General features: G+C 34.8%; 1 protein-coding gene across 1 annotated transcript; it reads left to right on the top strand.

Annotated features, from left to right (window-relative positions):
- The first annotated feature begins 4,440 nt into the window (after window positions 1–4,440).
- Window positions 4,441–23,076, top strand: LOC101896998 (Acetyl-CoA hydrolase). The gene is made up of 6 exons (XM_005185121.4): window positions 4,441–4,575; window positions 4,754–4,965; window positions 21,231–21,623; window positions 21,687–22,091; window positions 22,167–22,433; window positions 22,496–23,076. The coding sequence occupies exons 2-6, from the start codon at window positions 4,788–4,790 to the stop codon at window positions 22,681–22,683; spliced, it is 1,431 nt and encodes a 476-aa protein (XP_005185178.1). The 5' UTR covers window positions 4,441–4,575; window positions 4,754–4,787; the 3' UTR covers window positions 22,684–23,076.
- Window positions 23,077–23,346: the final 270 nt, after the last annotated feature.

The raw sequence follows: 23,346 nt of genomic DNA, 5'->3' as shown, positions 1-23,346 counted from the left end.
ATAAAAGAAAACCAAATCTCAAGTACTGCTTTTAAAATACTAAATTACGAAATAGTCATTAAATATTTATAAAAATTATCAAATAATAAAAAAATAAATAAATAAAAAGACCGAAGATCCAAATAAATACATAAATAATTTATAATTGAAACAAAAAACAATTTTGAATTTTCATTTGGAATTGAGGGTTTCATTTAAAACTAACAAAAAAGGGCCTAAAGAGTAACAAGAAAAAAAGCAGTAAGTTCGGCCGGGCCGAACTTTGAATACCCTCCACCATTTGGAACGAATTAGAAAATTTTCAAAAAAATAAAATCCAATAAAAATTCTTTTAAAATCTTTAAAATATCTAATATAGGAAGGTGCCGATATGTGGGGGGATATGCGATATTGTGGACCTATAAAGACAAATCTATGTCTGCGTGTAAAGTACTCACAAGGAACTCCGTGTGTGGATTTTCAGACAATACGATTGGAAAATGTGGCTACCGTTATATGGGAGCTATACGTTATCGTTAACCTATATAGAGAATTCTCTGTCAGTGGGTAAAGTGCTCACAAAGAACCCCTTGTGTACAAAGAAACCCTTGTGACCATTCCGTTGAAAAATATGGCTAAAAACATCAAAATACCGAAGATCGGGGGTACCGTTATATGAGGGCTATACAATATCGTGGATCTATATAGATAATTCTCTGCCGAGGTATAAAGTACCCACAAGGAACTCCTTGTGTGGATTTTCAGACAATTCCGTTGAAAAATGTGGGTAAAATCATCAAAATACCGAATATCGGGGGGTACCGTTATATGGGGGCTATACGATATTGTGGACCTATATAGATAATTCTCAGCCGAGGTATAAAGTACCCACAAGGAACTCCTTGTGTGGATTTTCAGACAATTCCGTTGAAAAATTTGGGTAGAATCATCAAAATACCGAATATCGGGGGGTACCATTATATGGGGGCTATACGATATTGTGGACCTATATAGATAATTCTCTGCCGAGGTATAAAGTACCCACAAGGAACTCCTTGTGTGGATTTTCAGACAATTCCGTTTAAAAATGTGGGGAAAATCTTCAAAATACCGAATATCGGGGGGTACCGTTATATGGAGGCTATACGATATCGTGGACCTATATGGACAATTCTCTGCCGAGGTATAAAGTACCCACAAGGAACTCCTTGTGTGGATTTTCAGACAATTCCGTTGAAAAATGTGGGTAAAATCATCAAAATACCGAATATCGGGCGTACCGTTATATGGGGGCTATACGATATTGTGGACATATATAGATAATTCTCTGCCTAGGTATAAAGTACCCACAAAGAACTCCTTGTGTGGATTTTCAGACAATTCCGTTGAAAAATGTGGGTAAAATCATCAAAATACCGAATATCGGGTGGTACCGTTACATGGGGGCTATACGATATCGTGGACCTATATAGACAATTCTCTGCCGAGGTATAAAGTACCCACAAGGAACTCCTTGTGTGGATTTTCAGACAATTCCGTTGAAAAATTTGGGTAAAATCATCAAAATACCGAATATCGGGGGGTACCGTTATATGGGGGCTATACGATATCGTGGACCGATATAGCCCATCTTCGAACTTGCCTGCAGACAAAAGAGAGATCTGTACAAAATTTTGGCTTCCTATCTTAATTCGTTTAGACTGTAGCGTGATTACAACAGACGGACAGACGGACGGACAGGGCTAAATCGTCTTAGAATTTTACGCTGATCAAGAATATATATACTTTGTTGGGTCTAAAATGATTATTTCGATGAGTTACAAATGGAATGACGAACTTAATATACCCTCCATGCCTTTTTTGGTGGAGGGTATAAAAAAAGGGAAATTAAATGCTGCAGCGAAAAACGACGATTTAAAACACCCTAAAAATGCGGGAAACTCTATTTTTAAGGAGTTATGAGCAAAATAAGAAAATTAAATGTTCGCACTAAACAACGACGATTTAAAACACCCTAAAAATGCGAAAAACTCAATATTTAAGGAGTTATGAGCAAAATAAGAACATTAAATACTCACATTAAAAAACGACAATTTAAAACACTTTAAAAATGCGAAATACTCAATATTTAAAAAGTTATGAGCACAATAAGAAAATCAAATGATCACACTAAAAACGGCGATTTAAAACACTTTAAAAGTGCGAAAAAGTCAATACTTAAGGAGTTATGAGCAAAATAAGATAATTAAATGTTCGCACTAAAAAACGACGATTTAAAACACCCTAATAATACCAAAAGTCAATGAAACGACCAAATATTATTATGACTTGCCTACTTGACTACTTGAATTATTGAGGAAAAGATGTGGACCGATTTTGAAGTTTTATAACTATAGAGGTAAAAGATTTTTTGGTAATTCAGGGTGAAAGTTTCAATTTCATTTATTAAACTTTGTTCACTTACCTCTTTGGGCCACTTAATATTACTAAGGCCAGTAAACCAGTAAGAAAATCATAAATTGGGACTTTGAAAACGATTTTAAATCCTTTTTACAAATTAATTAAAACCACACACAACACCCGTAATTACATAAAATTAACCGAAAACAGAAAAACTCAGAAATAATTTTAGTTAATTTTAATTTTTTAATAATTTTAATTCAATTCTTCCTTCCACTCTTTGCAAATTTTACACACACACTTTTGTCAAATCACACTTTCATTATGTCACCAGTAGAGATCATTTTGTAACGGCTCTCTCGTTTTCTCTCACAAACACGGCACCATGCAAACGAAGAAAACAGTGCATTTAAAGAATAACAAATGATAAACACTTTAATAAAATCATTTTCTAGTGGTAAATTGTTTAGGTTAGTATAATTCAGCTTTTTTTCTTTAATTTATAACATAAACTCCGTTAATATTAACAATTTACAAAAAAAACAAACACAACTCACGACCGACCGCCTTTTTATATGACCGACAACTGAAGGAAGCAACAAATAGAAGTAACAATGTTGCCAATGCATTTAATGGTAAGACGCGCTAAAACTGACATATTGATTGTCAATTCTCTGCGAGTTGAGAACAATTCGTAACGGCTCTCTTCTCATCTCTCTCAAACAATCCAACAAAGAAAACAGGGCATTTAAAGAACAAATTACTATTCACTATTTTGTTTTACAATGTTTTATTTATTTTGATTCACTTTTTTATTTAATTTGTAATCGTTGATATTGATAATTTGCGATAAACAAATACAATTTACGACCAACACTCTTTTATGTGATTAACAACTGTTAGAACGCGCCAAAGTTGATACAGTGGCTGCCAGTTGCGGCAGTTCTCTGATAGAAGAGATTACTGTATATTATAAAGTTTATAACGACTCTCTTCCCATCTCTTAATAACATAACGAAGAAGAAAACAATGCATTTAGCGAAAAGCCAACGATTAACACTTTTATGTAGTCACTTTTCAATTGTAAATTGTTTAATTTAGCGTTTTATTTGATTTATAACAAAAAAAGTCCTTCAATATCAACATTTTGCGACACCCAAACACAATTCACAACCAACCGCCTTTTTCTATGACCGACAACTGAAGGAAGCAACAAATAGGAGTAACAATGTTGTCAATGCATTTCAATGGTAAAACACGACGAAATTGGTCCGATGACGGCTAACCTGTTTATGTACTCCACCTTACGTATTAGTGGCTGATATATTTCCGCCGTTAAACTAAGTTTCATTTGCCAATTCTGCGACTTCTTAGGGTATCATATACTATCAACACTACTGAACAAAAATGAAATGAAAATTTAGCATGCAGTAAATCAGGTTAAGTTTAATGTGTAGATACATATATGCGATATACACTTTTCTCGGTTAACATGTAACAAGCGCAAAAATTAGTCATTTGAAGTATTTCTTTATGTATGCAATTGTTTCATTCATAAATATTTTGAATATCATTAAGTAAATTATTTTCAAATTAAATACAATTATATATTCGACTAGTTAAACAGTTTCCTTTTCTAACTTCAAAATGTTTTCAAAATTTAATGTTTTCTATTGGAGGGAAATAAAAACTTATTTTAATTATTGCTGGATGGAAAGCTAATTCTGGCAATGTTACGTTACGTTTACACTAATTACATACGTTGACAATACGTATCAAGTATGCAGTACGTTACGTACTATACGTCGCTGTACGCAGTTGATTGTATACCGCACAGTTATGACGCTGTACGATTTAATGCGAATATATGAGATTAAGAACCAATCAATATAAATTAATTAGACATGTTAACAAATAGCTAATTAGAAATACAATTATATTAACCATAAATATTTTAAAATAAATATCAAAGAGCATTCTCTCCGCAACATTATTCTTGCCATTTATCGCCATACGCTGTCATTGGGGCCACACGCATTGTTCTCAACGTTTTCATGGATATAACACAAAACGCCGGCGAAACGACAATCGGCACAGTCTATATTTGTCCGTCTCGTAGGGTGGTGGTGCTTGTATTGCAAAAAAAAAATAAATAAACAAATTCCCATATAGTGTGGTGTTGTGCTAAAAAAATCGGTTAGTAGTATTAGTAGCAAAAGCAACAACAATTAAACAGAAGAAAAAACAGGCAAATTTTATTGCTTTCTACGATCAATTTGAAAAATTTCCATTTTGAATTTAATGAAAAAGATAAACGAATTTTAACCTTATAATCAAATCACTGATCACAAATCCATCCAAAATAAATTTTTAGCTGGTACAGGAGGAATTGTAACAAGAACTAAAACATGGCTTCAATGTTGACCAAAAACTTGAGACGTGTTGTAGGCGCTGGAAAGCAGCCAAAATTAATGTTGGCTGCCCTTAATAACACTTTCTACACCTATGCCAATGAAATCTCGCATCCATTAAATCGTGTCCCACCAAATGGCACACCCGAGGAGGCTGTAAAATTAATTAAATCCGGTAAGTTGTAATGTTGGTGGAGTACGTGGAGATATCATTTAATATTTTTGACAATTCATTTAATATGGATGGATGTCAGTGGCTGTGTTGCATAAGTGAGCCATCGTCGAGAGAAAGGCAGAGAGACAATTTTTAATAAAATCTAATTTCTCCAAATAGAAAAAAAAATATATTGTGGAAGAGAATGAGAAAGGTCATCATGGAATTGTAGCAAACATTAAGTCAGCGCCAATAATTCGCCTCTTCATGTGCGATTATGTAACTCGTGCTCAGACTTAGAATATTTATTTAAGTTAACAAGCCTTTTTAAGATTTAAATATTTCCAGTTAAAATAATATTTACAAGGGGTGTGAGAATAAGAAAATGTAATGTCATTACATATTTTCTCCCTCTCTGTCCCTCAATTTCTAAGAGATAAGAACTTTGTGGACCGCCAACAGTGTTATTTTAACAGATGTCACATATGTACTCCTTTGCCGCAACCCCTTACGTCATATGAAGACTTAACAATAAATCAACATCTGATAATATCGATTCTATTTAATCAATTTGGAAATCAATCAAAGAGCAATTTTTGCAATTGGTTATGAGGGAGAAATGTACACATTGTGACTGCCTTCAACGCAATATTTATTAATACAATAATGTAAATACAATAACAAGTCCCAACAACCACATCCATAGGCAATTGAGTGACAAGCAGTGGCCATCAACATCATCTACAGCAGAGGGAAATGAATGCAAATAAATAAATTAGTTATCTCTTCGTTCCCGCCCTCCCCACGTAATAAGTAGTGATTTGAATGAACAACAAGCAATTTACTTGCCATAGAAATTGATAATGGGTATTATTAAGTTTGTGTGGACTTTTAAGTGCCCTACATGATTGAGGCAGGAGGGAATTGAAGGAAAACGTTTTTATTAGGGGCACCTCACGGATCGAACATGGTAATCCTTGTTATGGTGGTAACGATATAGTCCCAGAGTCTTGAATGGAGGGTGTATTAAGTAAGTCATTCCAACCACTGGAAATATCCATTTTATATCCCACAAAGCCATATTAGCCATCTCGGTCGATATGGCTATATATTCGTCTGTGAAAATCTCTATAGCTTCCGAACGAAGTTTGTTATAATTTATTCAGATGTGTTTTAGACCCTTAAAATTGTTGTAAATTTTCTGCTAACCTAGTTTTAATCAATGTTCAAGAGCTCAGTTACTTTCAAAGGCTCTTCCAAAAGATCGCCAGGAGTGAGTCGGGTAGGTTTGGCTGGACAACTGATGAATCGTGCGACCCTGAATCGCACGCGGGAAAGACGTTTAGCAAATTTTCATTGATTCGCCTAGTACCAATTGAGACAACTGCACCATCCTGATCGTAGTTGGGCCAAAACTATCTTGTTTGCTTTAGGTAGACGACCTTCTTCAGCTGCAAAGGATGGGGATGAACTAGGAGCTTCCATTTCTTGACGCCTGGGTGATAGAGTTTTATGCACCATATTATGGTTTAGATGACTTCTACTATAACCCCTAAGCTGGTACATCAAAGGAAGCATTTGATTTGTGCTGATCTACGCGGAGAGACTTCTCCTCCTCATGTAGATGGTCTTTGTGTGTTATGGGGAGGCATTCTGTAGCAATTCGCAGGGCAGTGTGTCCTATTTTAACCAGAATTGTCTAAAATTTGGTAATTGTAGCTCGCAATGTGTACTACTTTCAATTACAGAAAATTACCTTACAGGGTGAGATAAAAAACTGCAACAAAGTCAAACGCCATAATTGTTTAATTTTATTGAATGAAAGCAAAAAATGTCGGATATAGCATCAAATTTTAGAATAAGTTTAGATTTGTTCGAATTGGTCACATTTGACACGAATTATGGCCTTCAAACGGCCCGAATGTTGATCTGCGGTATTTTGGCAAATTCCCAGCGAAGCGCTTGCTTGAGGTGATCGGAACTATATAATTTTGTTTGTTTACAAACTGCTGGACAACGAATGTTTTCTAATCGGAGAAAAGCAAATTCGGCAGTTCACCATGTTCGGCCAAGCGAAGCAACTCTTTAGCTCTTTTGAGTCTATTTTCTTTCTGTTGCGGTGTAAGTTCTTGCACTTTTTGGAATTTCAATGGCTTCACCCCCAAGCTCATTTTTCAATATTTGCCGAATGGAATATTACGATATGTTCAGGTCATGAGCCATTTTTAGGCCAATGCGACGCGGGTTTCTATCAAGTCGCTTCTTTACTTTTCGAACCATTTCTGCTGATGTTGCTGTTTTCTTACGTCCACTTCCTTGACGTCGGGCTACGCTACCAGTATCACAGTAACGAGCGATGGTACGAGACACAAAAGATTTATTCACATTTAAATGCTGGAGTGCTCTAACGATAGCCAATTGTGGTTTTCCAGTCAAATATAGAGAAATCACACTATCACGCTTGAATTCCATCACAAATAACTTTTATTCTGGAAAATTCTCACTTTTGTGAGAATTTCTTTTCTTTTGTACGCTTGTAAACAATATAATGAGCTGTCACTGGAATAATTTTAACAGCTGTCGGACGAGTGGCTTAGAAATGACAACAGTTTGAAGTTGCTTGCAGTTTTTTCATCTCTTCCTGTATAGCTCCACGCCTTTATATATTCCTAATTTTTTAATGGAATGGTTTAGAAGTTAATATGTTGAGTTGATAGAAAGTTACATGTCGACGTTTCCACAAATTGTATTTAATTTTTTAATTTTAATATTTTTATTTAAGATTAAAGTATTCTCAGATTACATAATTTGTTTATGCAAATCAAATCACGCCATATCTTATCTCTTAAAATTTCTTCATATTTTCAAAAACATAGTCAATATTCTAAACATTTCCCAAAAAAAATCACCCAACATCAGAATTCTGATGTTTCAAATCGCCTGATCAATATTTTTATAGAGCAACAATTTCTAATAAAATAAACAAGTTGGCTCGAAATCGATATGCTAATTTCAATATCAACAAAACAAGTGGCAATAAGTGTGCATGCAGGCATATTGAAGTGGTTTTCAGTCTCCTTTTGCTTTATTACATACACTGGTGGCCAAAACTAAAGCAACTTAAATCGCAAAGACAATAAATGTCCTGTAACTTTTACAAAAATAAACAAATCGTAATTATTTTTCCAGTTTTGAATGAGGGGTTTAATTCACTTTTAAGAAACTAAAAATAAAAATACAAAAATAATTTTGAACGAAAAATAATATGTGGAAAACTAAAATGACCCAATTTTTGCTTGGTCAAAACTAAAACAACTTTTGATTTTTTATTTTAAAATAATTAAATTTTGGCTACTAGTCGATTGCATAACCATTATTTTTGATAGCAGCTGCACACCTACGAGGCATTGAATCTATAACACGCTCAGTTTGATCCTTGGGTGTGCTTTCCCAGGCACCCCGAATTCTTTAGAAGATGTTGTGCTCATTTATTTCCGAATCTCGCTTGATCTTCCTATCTACGATACTCCAAAGGTTTTCTATGGAGTTTAGGTCAGGTGATTGTGCCGGCCATAACAAAACATCAATTTTTGACTCCCGCAACCAATATTTGACAAGTTTTGATACAAGTTTGGGATCATTGTCATGCTGAAACACCTAAATCAGCCGAATATTTTACTCAGCGTAAGGGAACAACGTGATGTCCAACACATCTTTGTAAACAAACCGATCCACAACTTCATTTAGTTTATGGATAGGCCCAAGTCCATAGAAAGAAAAATAGCGCCACGCCATTTTTGACCCTCCCTCATGCTTCACTGTACCTTTGCAACACTGCAGCTTGAGTCCTTAATTTTTTGGTCTTCTCACCGAAAAATTTTTCACATCTGAACCTTTAATATTAAACGTAGACTCATCCCAGAAATAATGTTTTTTCCATTGAGCTTGATTCCACTTAATATTATCGTTTCCGAAAGCCTTTTTGATTTTTTCAGATATAAATGGTTTTTTGATGTCTTACGGGCATGCAGACCGGCTGCCACTACTCGTCTACGCACTGATCTCGAGCTTATATCCAATGATTGCTCTCTCACCGATCCAGTTGAACTCTTAAATAATTGTTTTTTATTTCTCTCGCAGTTTGTGGATCAGTACGGGCTGAAGTTTTTCACGGCCTTCATTTGTTATAGGCTGTTACTACTGATCCAGTTTCAAAAAACCGACTTAGTATACAGAAATAATTATGAAATCACATAAATATTTATGAAATATTTCTCGGAAATCATTTTCTGTGATATGTTGTTTTGATAGTCACTGATAATTTGCTGTTTTATTCAGGTACTGTATTGGCTTCTAGCCATTTTTAAATTTTTTTTGGGCAGTACTTAAAAAACGAAAAGAAAAACACATACTGTTGTAAAAAACTTCTCAAAAAGGATTTATGACAAGCGAAATTGTCGAAGGAAGCAAAAAGCGATAAATATCACAGTAAAAACAACTGAAATTGCAGCGGTTATATGAATGTACAATAGAGTTGCGTTTGTTTTGTCCAAGCCAAAATCGGGTTAATTGACTTTACCAAACATTATTTTTTATATAAAAATGAATTTTGGTTTTATGTTTTAGGTTTTTAAAAAGTGAATAAAGTACCTAATTTAAAACAAGAAAAACTTTCTCATTTTCTTAATTTTTGAAAAAGTTACAGGGCATTCATTCTCCTTGTAATTTCAGTTGCTTTAGTTTTGGCCACCAGTGTATATAGATAAAAGCATACAAATATGCAAAAACAGAACACAACGGCAAACAACTGCCGGTTGACGCCATTTTACCCCCTTTGGCGTTCGTGCCTATTTACTTATTAATCAACAAATTAACTGATATGTGCTCTGCCCACTTCTGTCACAACAAAAATCTCGACATATTTTCTGCTACGTATTCCTTTTGTTGTTGATGTTGTTGTTGTCGTCTATTTTGTTTGTTTGTGGAGATAGTATAGAATTACAAATAGATATTATTGTGGATCACAAGAGGATTTAAGGCTAATAAGTAAAATAGCTGTAAGTTCGGCCGAGCCGATCTTTGAATACCCTCCACTATTTGGAACGATTTTGGCAATTTTCAAAAAATAGAATCCGTTAAAAATTCTGTTAAAATCTTAGAAATACTGATTGTAGCCTTTATATTAGGGTCAATACGACGACGTGGACCTGCATAGGCATCTTTTATCATAAACAATTACAATATTTAAATGCGAAACTTGAATAAAAAAATTGATGAATAATGTAGCTGAAATCATCAAAATTCCGAATATAGGGCGGTACCATTATATTGGGGCTATACGAACACGTGGACATGCGCAGAAAATTTTCTGTCATAGGCTATAGATCCATTACGAACTTCAAACACCAAATTTGAAACAATGTCGGTGAATAATGTCGCTAAAATCACCAAAATACCGAATATTGGGAGGTACCGTTATATGGGTCTGTATGAAGACGTGGACTTGCACAGACAAATTTCTATCATAGGCTGTAGCATCTGTTACGAACTTCAAATACCCAATTTAAAACAATTCCGGTGAATAATGGCGCAAAAATCATCAAAATACCGAATATCAGGAGGTACCGTTATATGGGGGCTATATGAAGACGTGGACCTGAACAGACAATTTTCTGTCATAGGCTGTGGTACCCATTACGAACTTCAAATACCAAATTTGAAACATTTCCGGTGAATAATGTCGCTTAAATCGCCAAAATACCGAAAAAAAGGAGGTACCATTATATGGGGGCTATACCAAAACGTGGACCTGCACAGACACTTTTCTGTCATAGGATGCAGTTACCATTACGAACTTCAAATACCAAATTTGAAACAATTACTGTGAATAATGTCGCTTAAATCACCAAAATACCGAATATACCAAAACGTGTGCCTACACCACCCATCTTCATCACCAAAACTCTTGCAGACATAATATACATTTGAGTAAAATTTTATCAACCTACTTCATTTCGTTCGGAAGCTACAGTGATTTCCACAGACGGACGGATATGGCTAAATCGACATAGAATTTTATGCTGATCAAGAATATTTATACTTTGTGGGGTCTAAAATAATGTATATTTCGAGGTGTTGCAAACGGAATGGCAAACTTAATATACCCTCCATACTATGGTGGAGGGTATAAAAAGGCAGCCAATATGTTTTGGTATGTTTCTCTTGAATTCTAATTCCAACGTCTAAACTAAATAATAAAGGAAATTTCTAACTTTGGATTGTGGAGACTTTGATGAACAATTTTATAGGCCTCTAAAAACGAGAAATTCAAAAGCTCGACTCCTCGCGACTCCTCTTTCTAATTTCCGATTTCAATCGAAAATGAAAAACGTAAAAATTAATTTATTTCTTAGAAAGTTTTTGGTTCTTATGCCCGAATATACCTTCATTTACCATTAAAATATACCCCCAGACCCACCCAATTCCTTATCTTTTTATTTAAGAAATTATTAAATAAAATATGAAAAATTCGCGTTCTTTCTTACCCAAAAATAATCTTCGCTTATCAATATGATAACACTTCATTTAATCATAGGTGTGTAAACAACTTATGATGATATCTGCAAAACAAGCTATGTGCTCTCAAAATTAACACAATTTGAATATGCTCGTCATAAAAGATACTACTTAATAATATACTTATATACATACATACATTGTGTATAAGTGTATTCACGTGCATTTCTTACAAACCTGCAAATAAATGTTAATTATACTAACAAGTCTTATAATTTTGCATTAACAATTAACATTGAATGAAAACATTTGTTCAAACAATTGGACACACACAGATATGTGATACAGACGTTGCAATTTTCTTGTTAGTCGTTTACATAATTTTTTTTAGTTTATTTATTTATTTATTTATTTATTTATTTATTTTTTTTTTTTTTGAAAAAAAGCGTCTACTTTGGCAATGTTAATTGAATGAATTAATCAATACAGATTATTGTAATGGATAAAAATCATGTTAAGTCATTTTCTTTATTATTTCCTTGTTTATGTTTGAGTATGGCTTCTGTTGATTTTTATTGGGAGTTAAATACAATAGACTGGCCAAAGAAATCAATGACGTCAAACACATATGATCAACTTTTCCCAATTATCACGGCTGCTGCACGGCAAACCTGGGTAGTTTTTACCCAACTACGTTCAGAATGGTGCACGAATTGATGAAGATGGGCACGAATTGATGAAGATGTGCGGAACGCCTGCCCAGCGTGCGATACAGGCCCGCACTATACCCTACACCTGTTTAATTGTCCAGCCAAGCCTACCCAACTCCGTCCACAGGATCTTTGGCTACAGCCCATAGAGATAGCAGAATTCCTAAACCTGGACATCGAGGAAGAACCAGATTAATTAGTAAATAAACAACGGAGCACGTTGTCACTCCTACAACAACAACATAAACTGTGAAACCATTATGTCAGCAAGTCTAACAAATGTCGTGAAAGATTATTGCCCTGAATTTTGCAGATGTTTGTCATATATCTGTTATCCGAATACGAGAAATATGACCAAACTTCCCAGAGGGAAGACTGAGATAGGCTCCATGGCTGCAACCCTACTGATCTCAGAGTCAGAATTAACACGTTGATCATCTGAAGTGTTGCCACATTAGAAACGATTTTTGAGATTATTGTGAGAAACGGTTAAAGCCCTATCGAACTCCGGAAAAAGGACAATAGGGCCTCAGCCCCGTATAATTAAGTAACAATGACAAATCCGACAAGATACGTCTTATTTTACCTCTTCTCTTTTCAAAAGCCCAGAAAATGGAACAATTGGTCCCACTACTTAAGCGCAACATTGATGACAGCAGAGCCCATCTTTTGTCAGTGTAGTAAAGGGTCTTGAGGCATTATTAACACCAGCGGTTCAACCAGACTTTCAGCGATATCGTAATATTTCATCTCTTCTCTTTTCAAAAGCCTTAAAAATGGAACCATTGGTCGCACTCAAAAGAGCTAAAGAGTTGCTTCGTTGGCCGAAAATGGTGACCTGCCGAATTTGGGTGTCTCCGATGAGAAAACATTCGTGGTCCAGCAGTTTGTAAACAAACAAAATGATCGTGTTTACTTGCCGAAGAGGAAAATGTGCACCTTCGGTTGGCCACCAGAACTCAAGCAAGGGCATGGTGATGGTGTGGGCTGCCGATCCGAATAAATCCCGAATATTCTCGCGAAAATATTCTAGAGGGTGTAATAAAGCCTTGGGCAAGCAAACATTTTGGCCGCAGACCTTGGGCATTCCAACAGGAAGCGCTTCGCCGGGAATGGGCCAAAACACACGCAGGGCAACCTGTGGCCGTTTAAAGACCATAATTCTAATTTTGATGCAAATTCTAAAATTTAATGCTATTACCGAAATTTTTTGCTTTCGAAATTCAAAAAAAAAAAAAAAACTAAAAATTATGGCGTTTAACTTTGATGTAGTTTTCTATCTCACCCTGTATAAAGATAAAATTTTCCAAGACTTTTTTTGTGTCAGCGCACTCTATTTGTAATTGATTCAGATATAGTTTCCATGATTATTTGCGAAAATGCGCAATATCTAATACATTATTATATATTTCAGCACACACAGCCAAATTCTGCATAGAAGCAAATTTAGGGAATATGGTTATATCAGTTCCGATATATCTAATTAAATTATATTTCATATTATTTCAAATTGAAACCTCTTTGTAACGCCTTAATACGCATTAAATAACAATTATATAATTATATATAATTATTAACAATTATTATAAAAATTCACTTCACATCCATACTTTCCAACATGGAGTTCAGATATTTCCTAAATGTTTAATGAACAAAAAAGTTTTTTTTTTTTGTTATTCCTTAGGCGCAAATGTCTATGATACACGACCAATATATCATAGAATGAAATTGTTCACATTTTAAAAAAAATATATTTATTGTTAACAATTGAAGAATATATCTTACTTCTCACCTTAACGCTTATTAGATTAAAATTATCAACTTTTGGTTCGCATGTTTGTTTTGTCTGTGTTTTTGTTGTCAGTTTTTTTTTTTTCCTTGATATCGAGCCAGACACCATCTATGTATATTAAATTATGTAAAGAATTTACCGTCTAATTGATAAGAACTTAAAGTAGCCAATTGGAAGTCAGACATATAAGAGACACACTAAATGAAAAATCATATAAAATATGACTGATGATGACGCTTAACCAATGGAGAAAACGCGTCGCATAATGGTGAGTGTGTGATAGTGTCTCCCTGACTTTCCTTTTCACAAAAATAGTTTTGGGCAAAAATTTTTGATTTCTTTTATTAAAAGAAGAAGAATAACAATAACAAAAACATAAAAAATTATGTAATTAAACTAAATTGAAATGCCCAATTCAGAAATGATGAAGTAGATACATAGCAGGATTTTTTTGTGTAAGTGAAGCTTTTCGTAAAAGTACAAAGGATTGCAGGGTGAAATGAAATGAAATGAAACGTCTTTGTCCTTTTACGCAAAAGCTAGCCTATAAAAAATCCTTTTATGTATTTACACATTTATGTCCTCAGCCATATGGCTAGAGAGGGTATATATCATTTGATACGGTCAAAACGTACCTAGTCGAAATAATGGTTTTAGACCCTAGGTCTCTTTGGACCAAATCCGTTTCAGGACATTTGGAGTCGATCTAGTGATGTCCGTCCGTCTGTCTGGCTGGTGCGTACGATAACTTTCGAAGGGAGTAACCGATTTGGTTCAACCTTGGTACATCGTAATATTGTTATCAAACTTAGATCGAGTTCGGAGATGAACAATATCGGTCCACTCCTTCTAGTACCTCCCCCACAAAAGGTCCGAATTTTTTAAAAATGTATTTTTTGCACAGAAGGAAAAACAATAATTCGAATTTGCTCTAACTTTGCAAATCCTAATATTTGCGTCAGTTCTAGGTTAGGTGCGAAAATGGACGATATCGGTCCACTTCATCAAGTACCTCCCCCAGAAAGGGTCAAAATTTTGAATAATTACAACTCTTATAAGATTATAAGATAAGATTCCGATTGTCTTCAAATTTCACACATCCCAATAATTTTATAAACCCAAGGTCTGGTGTTAAGATGGAATATATCGGTCCACTCCTTCTGGTACCTCCCCCACAAAAGCCCGAAATTTTAAATATCCATTAAGCTCATAAAATGCGAAATTAATATCCGATTCCATTTAGACCTTGCACATCTGAATATTTTCATCATCTCAGGTTCTCTTATAAAAACGGTAGAGGTCGGACCATTCCTTCGTGTTCCTCCTCTACAAAGGGTCTACATTTTGAATATCCATGAAGTTCATAAAACGTGTTACCCTTCTGGTACCTCACCCACAAAGGGTCACAATTTTCAATACTTTTATCTGTCATAACTTGCTAAACAAGTCAGCGATTCTTTGCAACTTGCTAAATATATCTCTCTTAACCAGAAACCTGATATGAAAATGGAATATATGAATTCCCATATATTCCCATATACCAATATTTTTATCAGTATTAGATGAAGTATGAAAATGGAATACTTCGGTGAACATTTGAATATTTTCTAAAAATTATTACATGTGTCATGTAAAGTGAAGGAAGTTAGCAACTTGTTACCAAGTTACCCCATATTTATATCGTATTTATTTAGGTCCGTTACGAAATAGACAATACTGGCCCATTCCCTCAGAACCCACTCCACAGAGGGTCAACAGTTTGAATAAACATAACAGAAGTCAAAATATATTTAAATAATCGAACAATGGCTGAGGGTATTAGTCTGTCGACAGAACCGATTAATAATTTTTAACTTATTAATTAAGGTATCACTTTTATACATGGAGGATGCACTCTCAAAATCCTTATTTACACACATACAAAACACATTTATCATTTTTTGTTTTCAACTTGGCACCTTTTATTTTTATTTTTTTTTTTTTTAAACTGATAACTCAACAGACAAAGTTCGTTGTCTGCGTAGTATATATTTTATATGTTCAAAGGTTATTTTCAAATCAACACAACGCAACGATTGCATGTTGAGAAATATATGTGACTAAGAATAACAAAATTAAATAAAAGCATGTATTAATTTGATATAAAAATAATCTATTAGCTATCATATAACTAAATCACAAATACACATTATTAAAAAAAAAACAAATTGTGCAATCATTATAATTAATTTCTTCAAATTAATTCATAAAATTGCAAAACATAATTGAAGATTTTTCCAAAAACTCATTGAAGTACTAACATTTGTAAGCATGTAGATTTCTAACTGAGTAAAAATTCTTTCGTTCCCATCTTTGATTCATTAAAAATAACACACACACAATTTATATATGATGACAATGCTGATAACCGGCTACCTACCACACACTTATGTATGAATATATATCAAACACACATTACTTTTCCTCTATATATGACAGCAGACTTGTCATACAGATCCCCCAACAAAATGTTGCGTTCGAGGTCTAAGTTAATTGATCTAAAAATAATTTTTTCAAAAATTTCCTTTACGATACACGCGTAGCGTCGGGCCAAAAATTAGATACGTATGCATAGAGAATATTTATAAACATTGGAAAATACAGACAATTTAAAGAATCAATTCATTTTTTCATTTCATTTTCATTTATTTCATACAATTCAATATAAATAAGCCAACATGGCCAAAATCTTATATTAACATACAACAGTATAAAAACAGTCTATAACCAAATTAATCTAAAAAAAAAACTAAATAAATAACAGAAATTATAAACGAATAGTAAAATATATACAAAAAAAAATAATAATAATAATTTAAATTTAGTAGCAATTAGACCCTCAGACAAAACTCCTCTACCAAGCTGAACAACAGTTTAGCAAGGTAGAGAGGAAAAAGGCAAGAGGCATCAATACACTTAAGCGCTAATCATCACTCGTTACCAACCGAGCGAATGTAGCTACTACAAGTATAGCAAAAAAAATCCTTAAAAAAGAAAAAAACAATAAAATTATGTACTACATGGAAAATAAACAACCATAAAAATGGCCCCCAGCCAATAACTAAAAAGAAATATCAAAATAACAAAATATAACCCGCAACCAGAAACTCAATGAACAGACAAATATTCAAAACACCTCTTCTTGTACATATCAAAAGAACAGGTAAAATTACGCAGGGCCAGATGGAGCTGATTCCACAATCTCGCAACTTTCACAACAAACGCCTTCTCACCAACTACAGACGAAAATCTTGGAAACAGCGATTGCGGATTTCGAGATGATCTACAAAACACAAACTTATTATACAAAGGAGAATTAACATTCCTCATAATTCTCTAATGACACAAAAGAAGGCGATATTCAACATATCTGTCAAATGACAGTCCAAGAAACTTAATAACATACTGTGTTACACGATCACTACGGCGCAACCCAAACACATATCAAAAATGGATAAAGGAATTCATTCGAACTGAAAATGAAAAGAATGAGGCTAAATTTCAATGTCGCTGCCGTAAAACATTTTGTTTAATGGCACTCAGCATGCGCCACCCAAGAATGATTACAAAATGAGTTTCCTCGCTTAATTTCCAGCGCACAATGGCCACCAAAATCCCCGGATACCAATCCGTTGGACTATTGTGTCTGGAGTATTTTGGAAAGCAAGGTTGGCACTAAAAAATACAAAAGTGTCGATCACCTCACTCAAGCGCTTCGCCGGGAATGGGCCAAAATACCCATTCCAAAGGTGACCAATTCGAACAAATCTAAACTTATTCTAAAATTTGATGCTATTTCCCATATTTTTTGCTAAAAAAAAATGTAGAAAGTATGGCGTTTGACTTTGTTGCAGTTTTTTTATCTTACCCTGTATATGTCCTAATATTGATCTGCATAGTGTTAACTTCAGAGTCCATGTAAGCATGTGCATCTATCCATGCATTCTCGTAAGCAAATTACAGGTCGCATATATTGTTTTGTTTTTTTTTCACAAGAATTTATGCTTTGGTAGTGCAGGGTATCATATGGTCTGCACTGCCCTTTAAACATTAACCGATGGCCATTCAAAATGGTAAGCTCATACCCAGTTCTAAACTTTAACTCCGTGCAAAATACCGCCTCGATTAGTGTAGAGCACTTGCAACATCAGGAAAAAAATCTGTTTGGTCCATTTTATCCCTTAAATAATCTCCAAAATTAATTAGTAGGAAGTAGGACAATATTTCTAGGTGTTCCAAATTTCTTTAGCTGAATCAAACTTAAAATAGAAGGAGACAAAAAAAAAAGAGTTGAAAGGAAGGAATATTTGCGGTTTCGTCATTGGTTCCATTTTTAAAACAACTCTAAGAGTCTGTTTCCAAATGCATTTGGACCACATGCACGAATCTCAGATATGGGCCAGTGTTCGATCGCTTGAATAACTTCTTCGCCCTCAAACATACAATAAGAATCTTTCACAAATATCTATTTTTTTTTTTTTTTTTTTTTTTGAATTGGATTTGCCAAAAGTTGTAAGCCTTTGGTTTCTTTTTCTGGCAGTGCCACATCAAGGCGTCTTTTTTCTACAAATTTTACAAGAATCTTACATCAAATTCCCCGAAAATACTCAAACCTAAAACTAAAGTGAGTTTTTTAGGACAATTGATCAATGCAAATTATGAGCCGACCTATACCGCATTCTGGAAAACGTTTTTCACGTTTGGGTTTGTTAGGGCAATTGATAAATGCAAATTATGAGCCGGCCTATACCGCATTCAGAAAAGCGTTTTTCATGTTTTTAATAATTCGAGCCCAATACGAATTGAGACAATTGTAGTGAATGGGGTGTACTCCAAGGACATCATTCATACTCTATTGATTTTTTGACGTCGATAACTGCATCAGTATAAATAATATTCAGCCAGGCGTGATAAACAGTTCGCTTATTAGACTGTTAATGATAGCTCAGTTTAATGTTGGACATACTTTTTAGATGCTGAAGGTCCTTTCTGATACGTTTGATACAAGCGATCTGTTAATGATAGCTCCGTTGAATGTCGGACCTACTTATTTGGAAGCAGAAGGTCGTTTGATATGTATGGATGGACAAGTTCTTTGCTTCATACGTAGCTATAGACCAGCCTTCTTAGATGTCTACAAGGTATCCTTGTCTGAATCCCAAGTGCTACCGCTGTTCCTACTTGTCTAATGCGTCACAGACAGTCGTGGCACAAACAGCTACATTCTCATATCCGGAGGCCATATGATCAAAAGTGTGACTATTGATTGAATTGCGAATAAGGTTATTTTTGTCACTATGTGTGACATCTAATCTCCTGATCTGTATTTGCAGGCGAAATCTTATTTTAGGCGATTTGATGGCTTTAATAGTGGTTGCTTGACATCTAAAATTAAAAACAGTTTCCCACTTTGATAATGGCGCAAATCTATGCCTAACCAGTAAAGAAAGTCTTAAAGTCGGGCGGGGCCGACTTTATGATACCCTACACCACTTTGCTAATTTAGTAGAGCTCCGCATAACAATTAAAAGTTTTTATGGGAGAATTCAATCATACACTCTATGATTATAAATATAATTTAATTAAATTCGGACTTGTATTGCCCATTTGTTGCACAATTAATTTGAAATCGGATAAAGATATATATGGGAGCTCTATCTAAATCTGAACCAATCTCGATAAAATTTGGCAAAGATATTTCTGAGCTGTATTTGATTTATTTCCCTGAATATCGTTGTTACGGAGTGCATATTACGGCTGTGGGTAACAAAAATTAACAAATCGGATGAACAATATACATGGGAGCTATAGCTATATCTGAACCCATCTTCACCAAATTTGACATACTAGCTTCTAGACTTAATTCGGTCGTAAGTGCAAAATTTCATCCCATTTGGGCAAATATTAGACGCTTTGGTGCACCATCAAATGTAAATCGGACGAAGTTATATATGGGAGCTATATCCAAATCTGAACCGATCTCGATAAAATTTAGCAAATGTATTTCTGAGCTGTATTTGATATATTTCCCCAAGTATTGTTGTTACATAGTGCATATTACGGCAGCGGAGGACAAAAATAACAAATCGGATGAACAATATATATGGGAGCTATTGCTATATCTGAACCGATTTCGATCAAATTTGGCATACTTATTTTCAGGTCCAATCTGATCGTACGTGCAAAATTCCGTGCTATTCGGACTGATATTACACGTTTGGTGTACAATAAAAGGCAATCGGACGAAGATATATATGGGAGCTATATCTAAATTTTGACCGATTATCTCCAATTTCAATAGGGTTCGTCCTTGGGCCAAACAAATGATTTGTGCAAAATATCATCTGGATAGGGCAATAAATGCGAACTGTACTTTTTTTACAAAAATACATGGACAGACGGACGGACAGAAATGCATAAATCGACTCAGAATGTAATTCTATGCAGATCATCAAAAGGAACTATGGGTCTATCTCGTTTCCTTTTGCCTGTTACAAACAAGTACACAAAGACATAATACCCTGACCACCTTGTGGTGTAGGGTATAAAAACGTCAGGTTCCGTATTTCGTAGAAGACCATGTTCCTCTTATGTACCATCATGTATCCTTTGGTATATATGTTTCACTTATCGTAATATTATTACTAAGTTCAAAAATACCATACCAATCTGAAAACAATGTATTTCTAAATCTATTTAAAATTGAAACATTGTAAATAATTATTTTGTTTTTCTTATTTTTTTTTCTCTATGAACAAAATATTAATCTTTTTCATATTCTTATTTAAAAATAGAATAAATTAGATGCATTTACAGAAGCAGATGTGTTGTCGTCAAGAACAATGAAATTAAAAATTCACTATCTATAGATGCAAGTTTAAAAAGGAATGGAAAAACAGTTCAAGGTGGTTTCTTTACATTTTGATTTCTTTTTACATAAATTCTCTCGGCCCCCGATGCGCTTATCACTACAGCCACTACTTTAGACACACATAGAAATGCAACAAAATCACACACATCTTTGAATATGTATATACAAAATGAGTGCATCAATGCAAATACAAGTAGCGAACGGGCAAGAAAGCGAACGTTTATTTTTCGATCTCGTTGCGTTTTCAATGTTTTTTGGATTGCATTCAACTGCAAACTCATATTTTTCTTTTGCTTTCTAATTTCAATCTGTCTAATTTGTTGTCACTTTTTCTTTCATTTTCATTTTGTTTGTGTAGGTGATGTTGTCTTCTGTTCGGGCGCCGCTGCCACTCCCATTACCCTCATCAATGCCATGGTTGAGCATGGCAAATCGAGTAACCTGAAAGATATCACTGTCTGTCACATGCACACCGAGGGTCCTGCTGCCTACACTGAACCCGGAAATGACAAGATTTTCCGTTCGAACTCCTTCTTTATGGGCGGCAATGTGCGCAAAGCTGTTGCTGAGGGTCGTGGTGACAACTTTTCCATTTTCTTGCATGAAATTCCACAATTGTTCTACAAGAAAATCGTTCAACCCGATGTTGCCTTGATCCATGTCTCACCACCCGATCGTCATGGCTACTGCTCGTTGGGTACCAGTGTGGATTGTGTCAGAGCTGCTCTGTTGCACTCCAAGAAAATTATTGGTAAGTTATAGCTGAAAAATACACAGAAAAAGAAATTTATTATCAAATTTGTTTTCATTTTAGCCCAAGTCAACAAACAAATGCCTCGTACCTTTGGTGATGCTGCCATCCATTCATCCCATTTCGATTATATGACTGAAATCGATGTACCACTACCTCAACACGGCGGCAAGGGTCCCAGTGATGTTGAAGCCCAAATTGGCAAATTGATTGCCGAGAATTTGGTCCATGATGGTGCCACCTTGCAAATGGGTATCGGTAACATTCCCGATGCTGTCTTGAATGCCCTGCACAACCACAAGGATTTGGGTATCCATTCGGAAATGTTTGCCAACGGTGTTGTCGATTTGGTTAAGGCCGGCGCCGTAACAAATCGCATGAAGAAAATGCATCAGGGACGTATTGTTGGTTCCTTCTTGATTGGCAATCAAGCCTTGTACGATTTTGTCAATGACAATCCCTTCATTGGTGAGTTATTTCGAATGATCTGTTTCCATTTATTTTCTGAAATATTTAACATTCGTTATTTTTTTCCTTTTCCAGAAATGTATGCCATCGATTATGTCAACAACACCGGTGTTATCAAACAACAACCTCGTATGACTGCCATCAACTCCTGCATTGAAGTCGATTTGACTGGTCAAGTTTGCTCGGATTCCATTGGTACACGTTTCTTCTCTGGCTTTGGTGGTCAGGTTGATTTCATTCGTGGTGCCGCCGAAGGTGTTGACGGCAAGGGTGTACCAATCATTGCCATGCCCTCCGTTACCAACAAGGGTGAAAGCAAAATTGTGCCCATACTCAAGCCAGGTAAGAATTAAATAGCCCTTTCAATTTTAAATTTTTTAACAAAAATGTATTATTTTTTCCAGGTGCCGGTGTTGTCACCTCTCGTGCCCATGTCCACTATGTTGTCACCGAACACGGTATTGCTTCTCTGTTCGGCAAGAATATGCGTCAACGTGCTTATGAACTCATTCAAATTGCTCATCCCGATCATCGCCAGACCTTGGAGAAACAAGCCTTTGAACGTTTGAAGGTTATGCCCTCAAAGGACTAAATTAAATGAAAACATGTAACAGCGCATCATGTTTTAGGGATTTTTTGTTTTCGATCTTTAAGGCACACACACACCAACCCACGCGTACACACACACTATCCAGATGTTTTGCATATTAATTTGATTTGTTTTGTTTGTAACAAATCAAATCGTGTTCTATCCCCTTAGATTGTCTTAAGTTTAATTAAGCCATAAAGAAAATGTCATAACCCACAAATGAAGTCGTTTAACGATAATAACACCAATCGCGATTGATTGATTTGAAATTAAAGGTGTCATTTAGATTCTTTTTTGTAATATGATTTAATGAATAGTCAACATTGTTCAAATACCAAAAAAATGAAAAAGAAATTAATAAGCGAATAAAGTGTAAACCATTCCTATTTAATAAAAGGTTAATTTTATTTTCTTTAAAAAAAACAAGGTGAAGCTCATTTGAAAGAATGTACCTTTTGTTCAATTCCAAATGGAGATCATGATTGTTTGTAGTAGTTGAATCTACGATACGGATTTCCTCGAGTTCTACTCATCCAAAACCTCCTACCTCGGACCATTCAGTGAAAAGGGTGCGGTAAAAAACTGCAAAAAATCGAATACCATAATTCTTAAACTTTTTTTAAAATTTTATTGAATGAAAGCAAAAATTGTCGGAAATAGCATCAA

This window comes from Musca domestica, unplaced genomic scaffold, assembly GCF_030504385.1.
Source record: "Musca domestica strain aabys unplaced genomic scaffold, Musca_domestica.polishedcontigs.V.1.1 63, whole genome shotgun sequence".
Classification (NCBI taxonomy): Eukaryota; Metazoa; Arthropoda; class Insecta; order Diptera; family Muscidae; genus Musca; species Musca domestica.
This window is presented reverse-complemented; position numbering and strand designations above follow the sequence as displayed.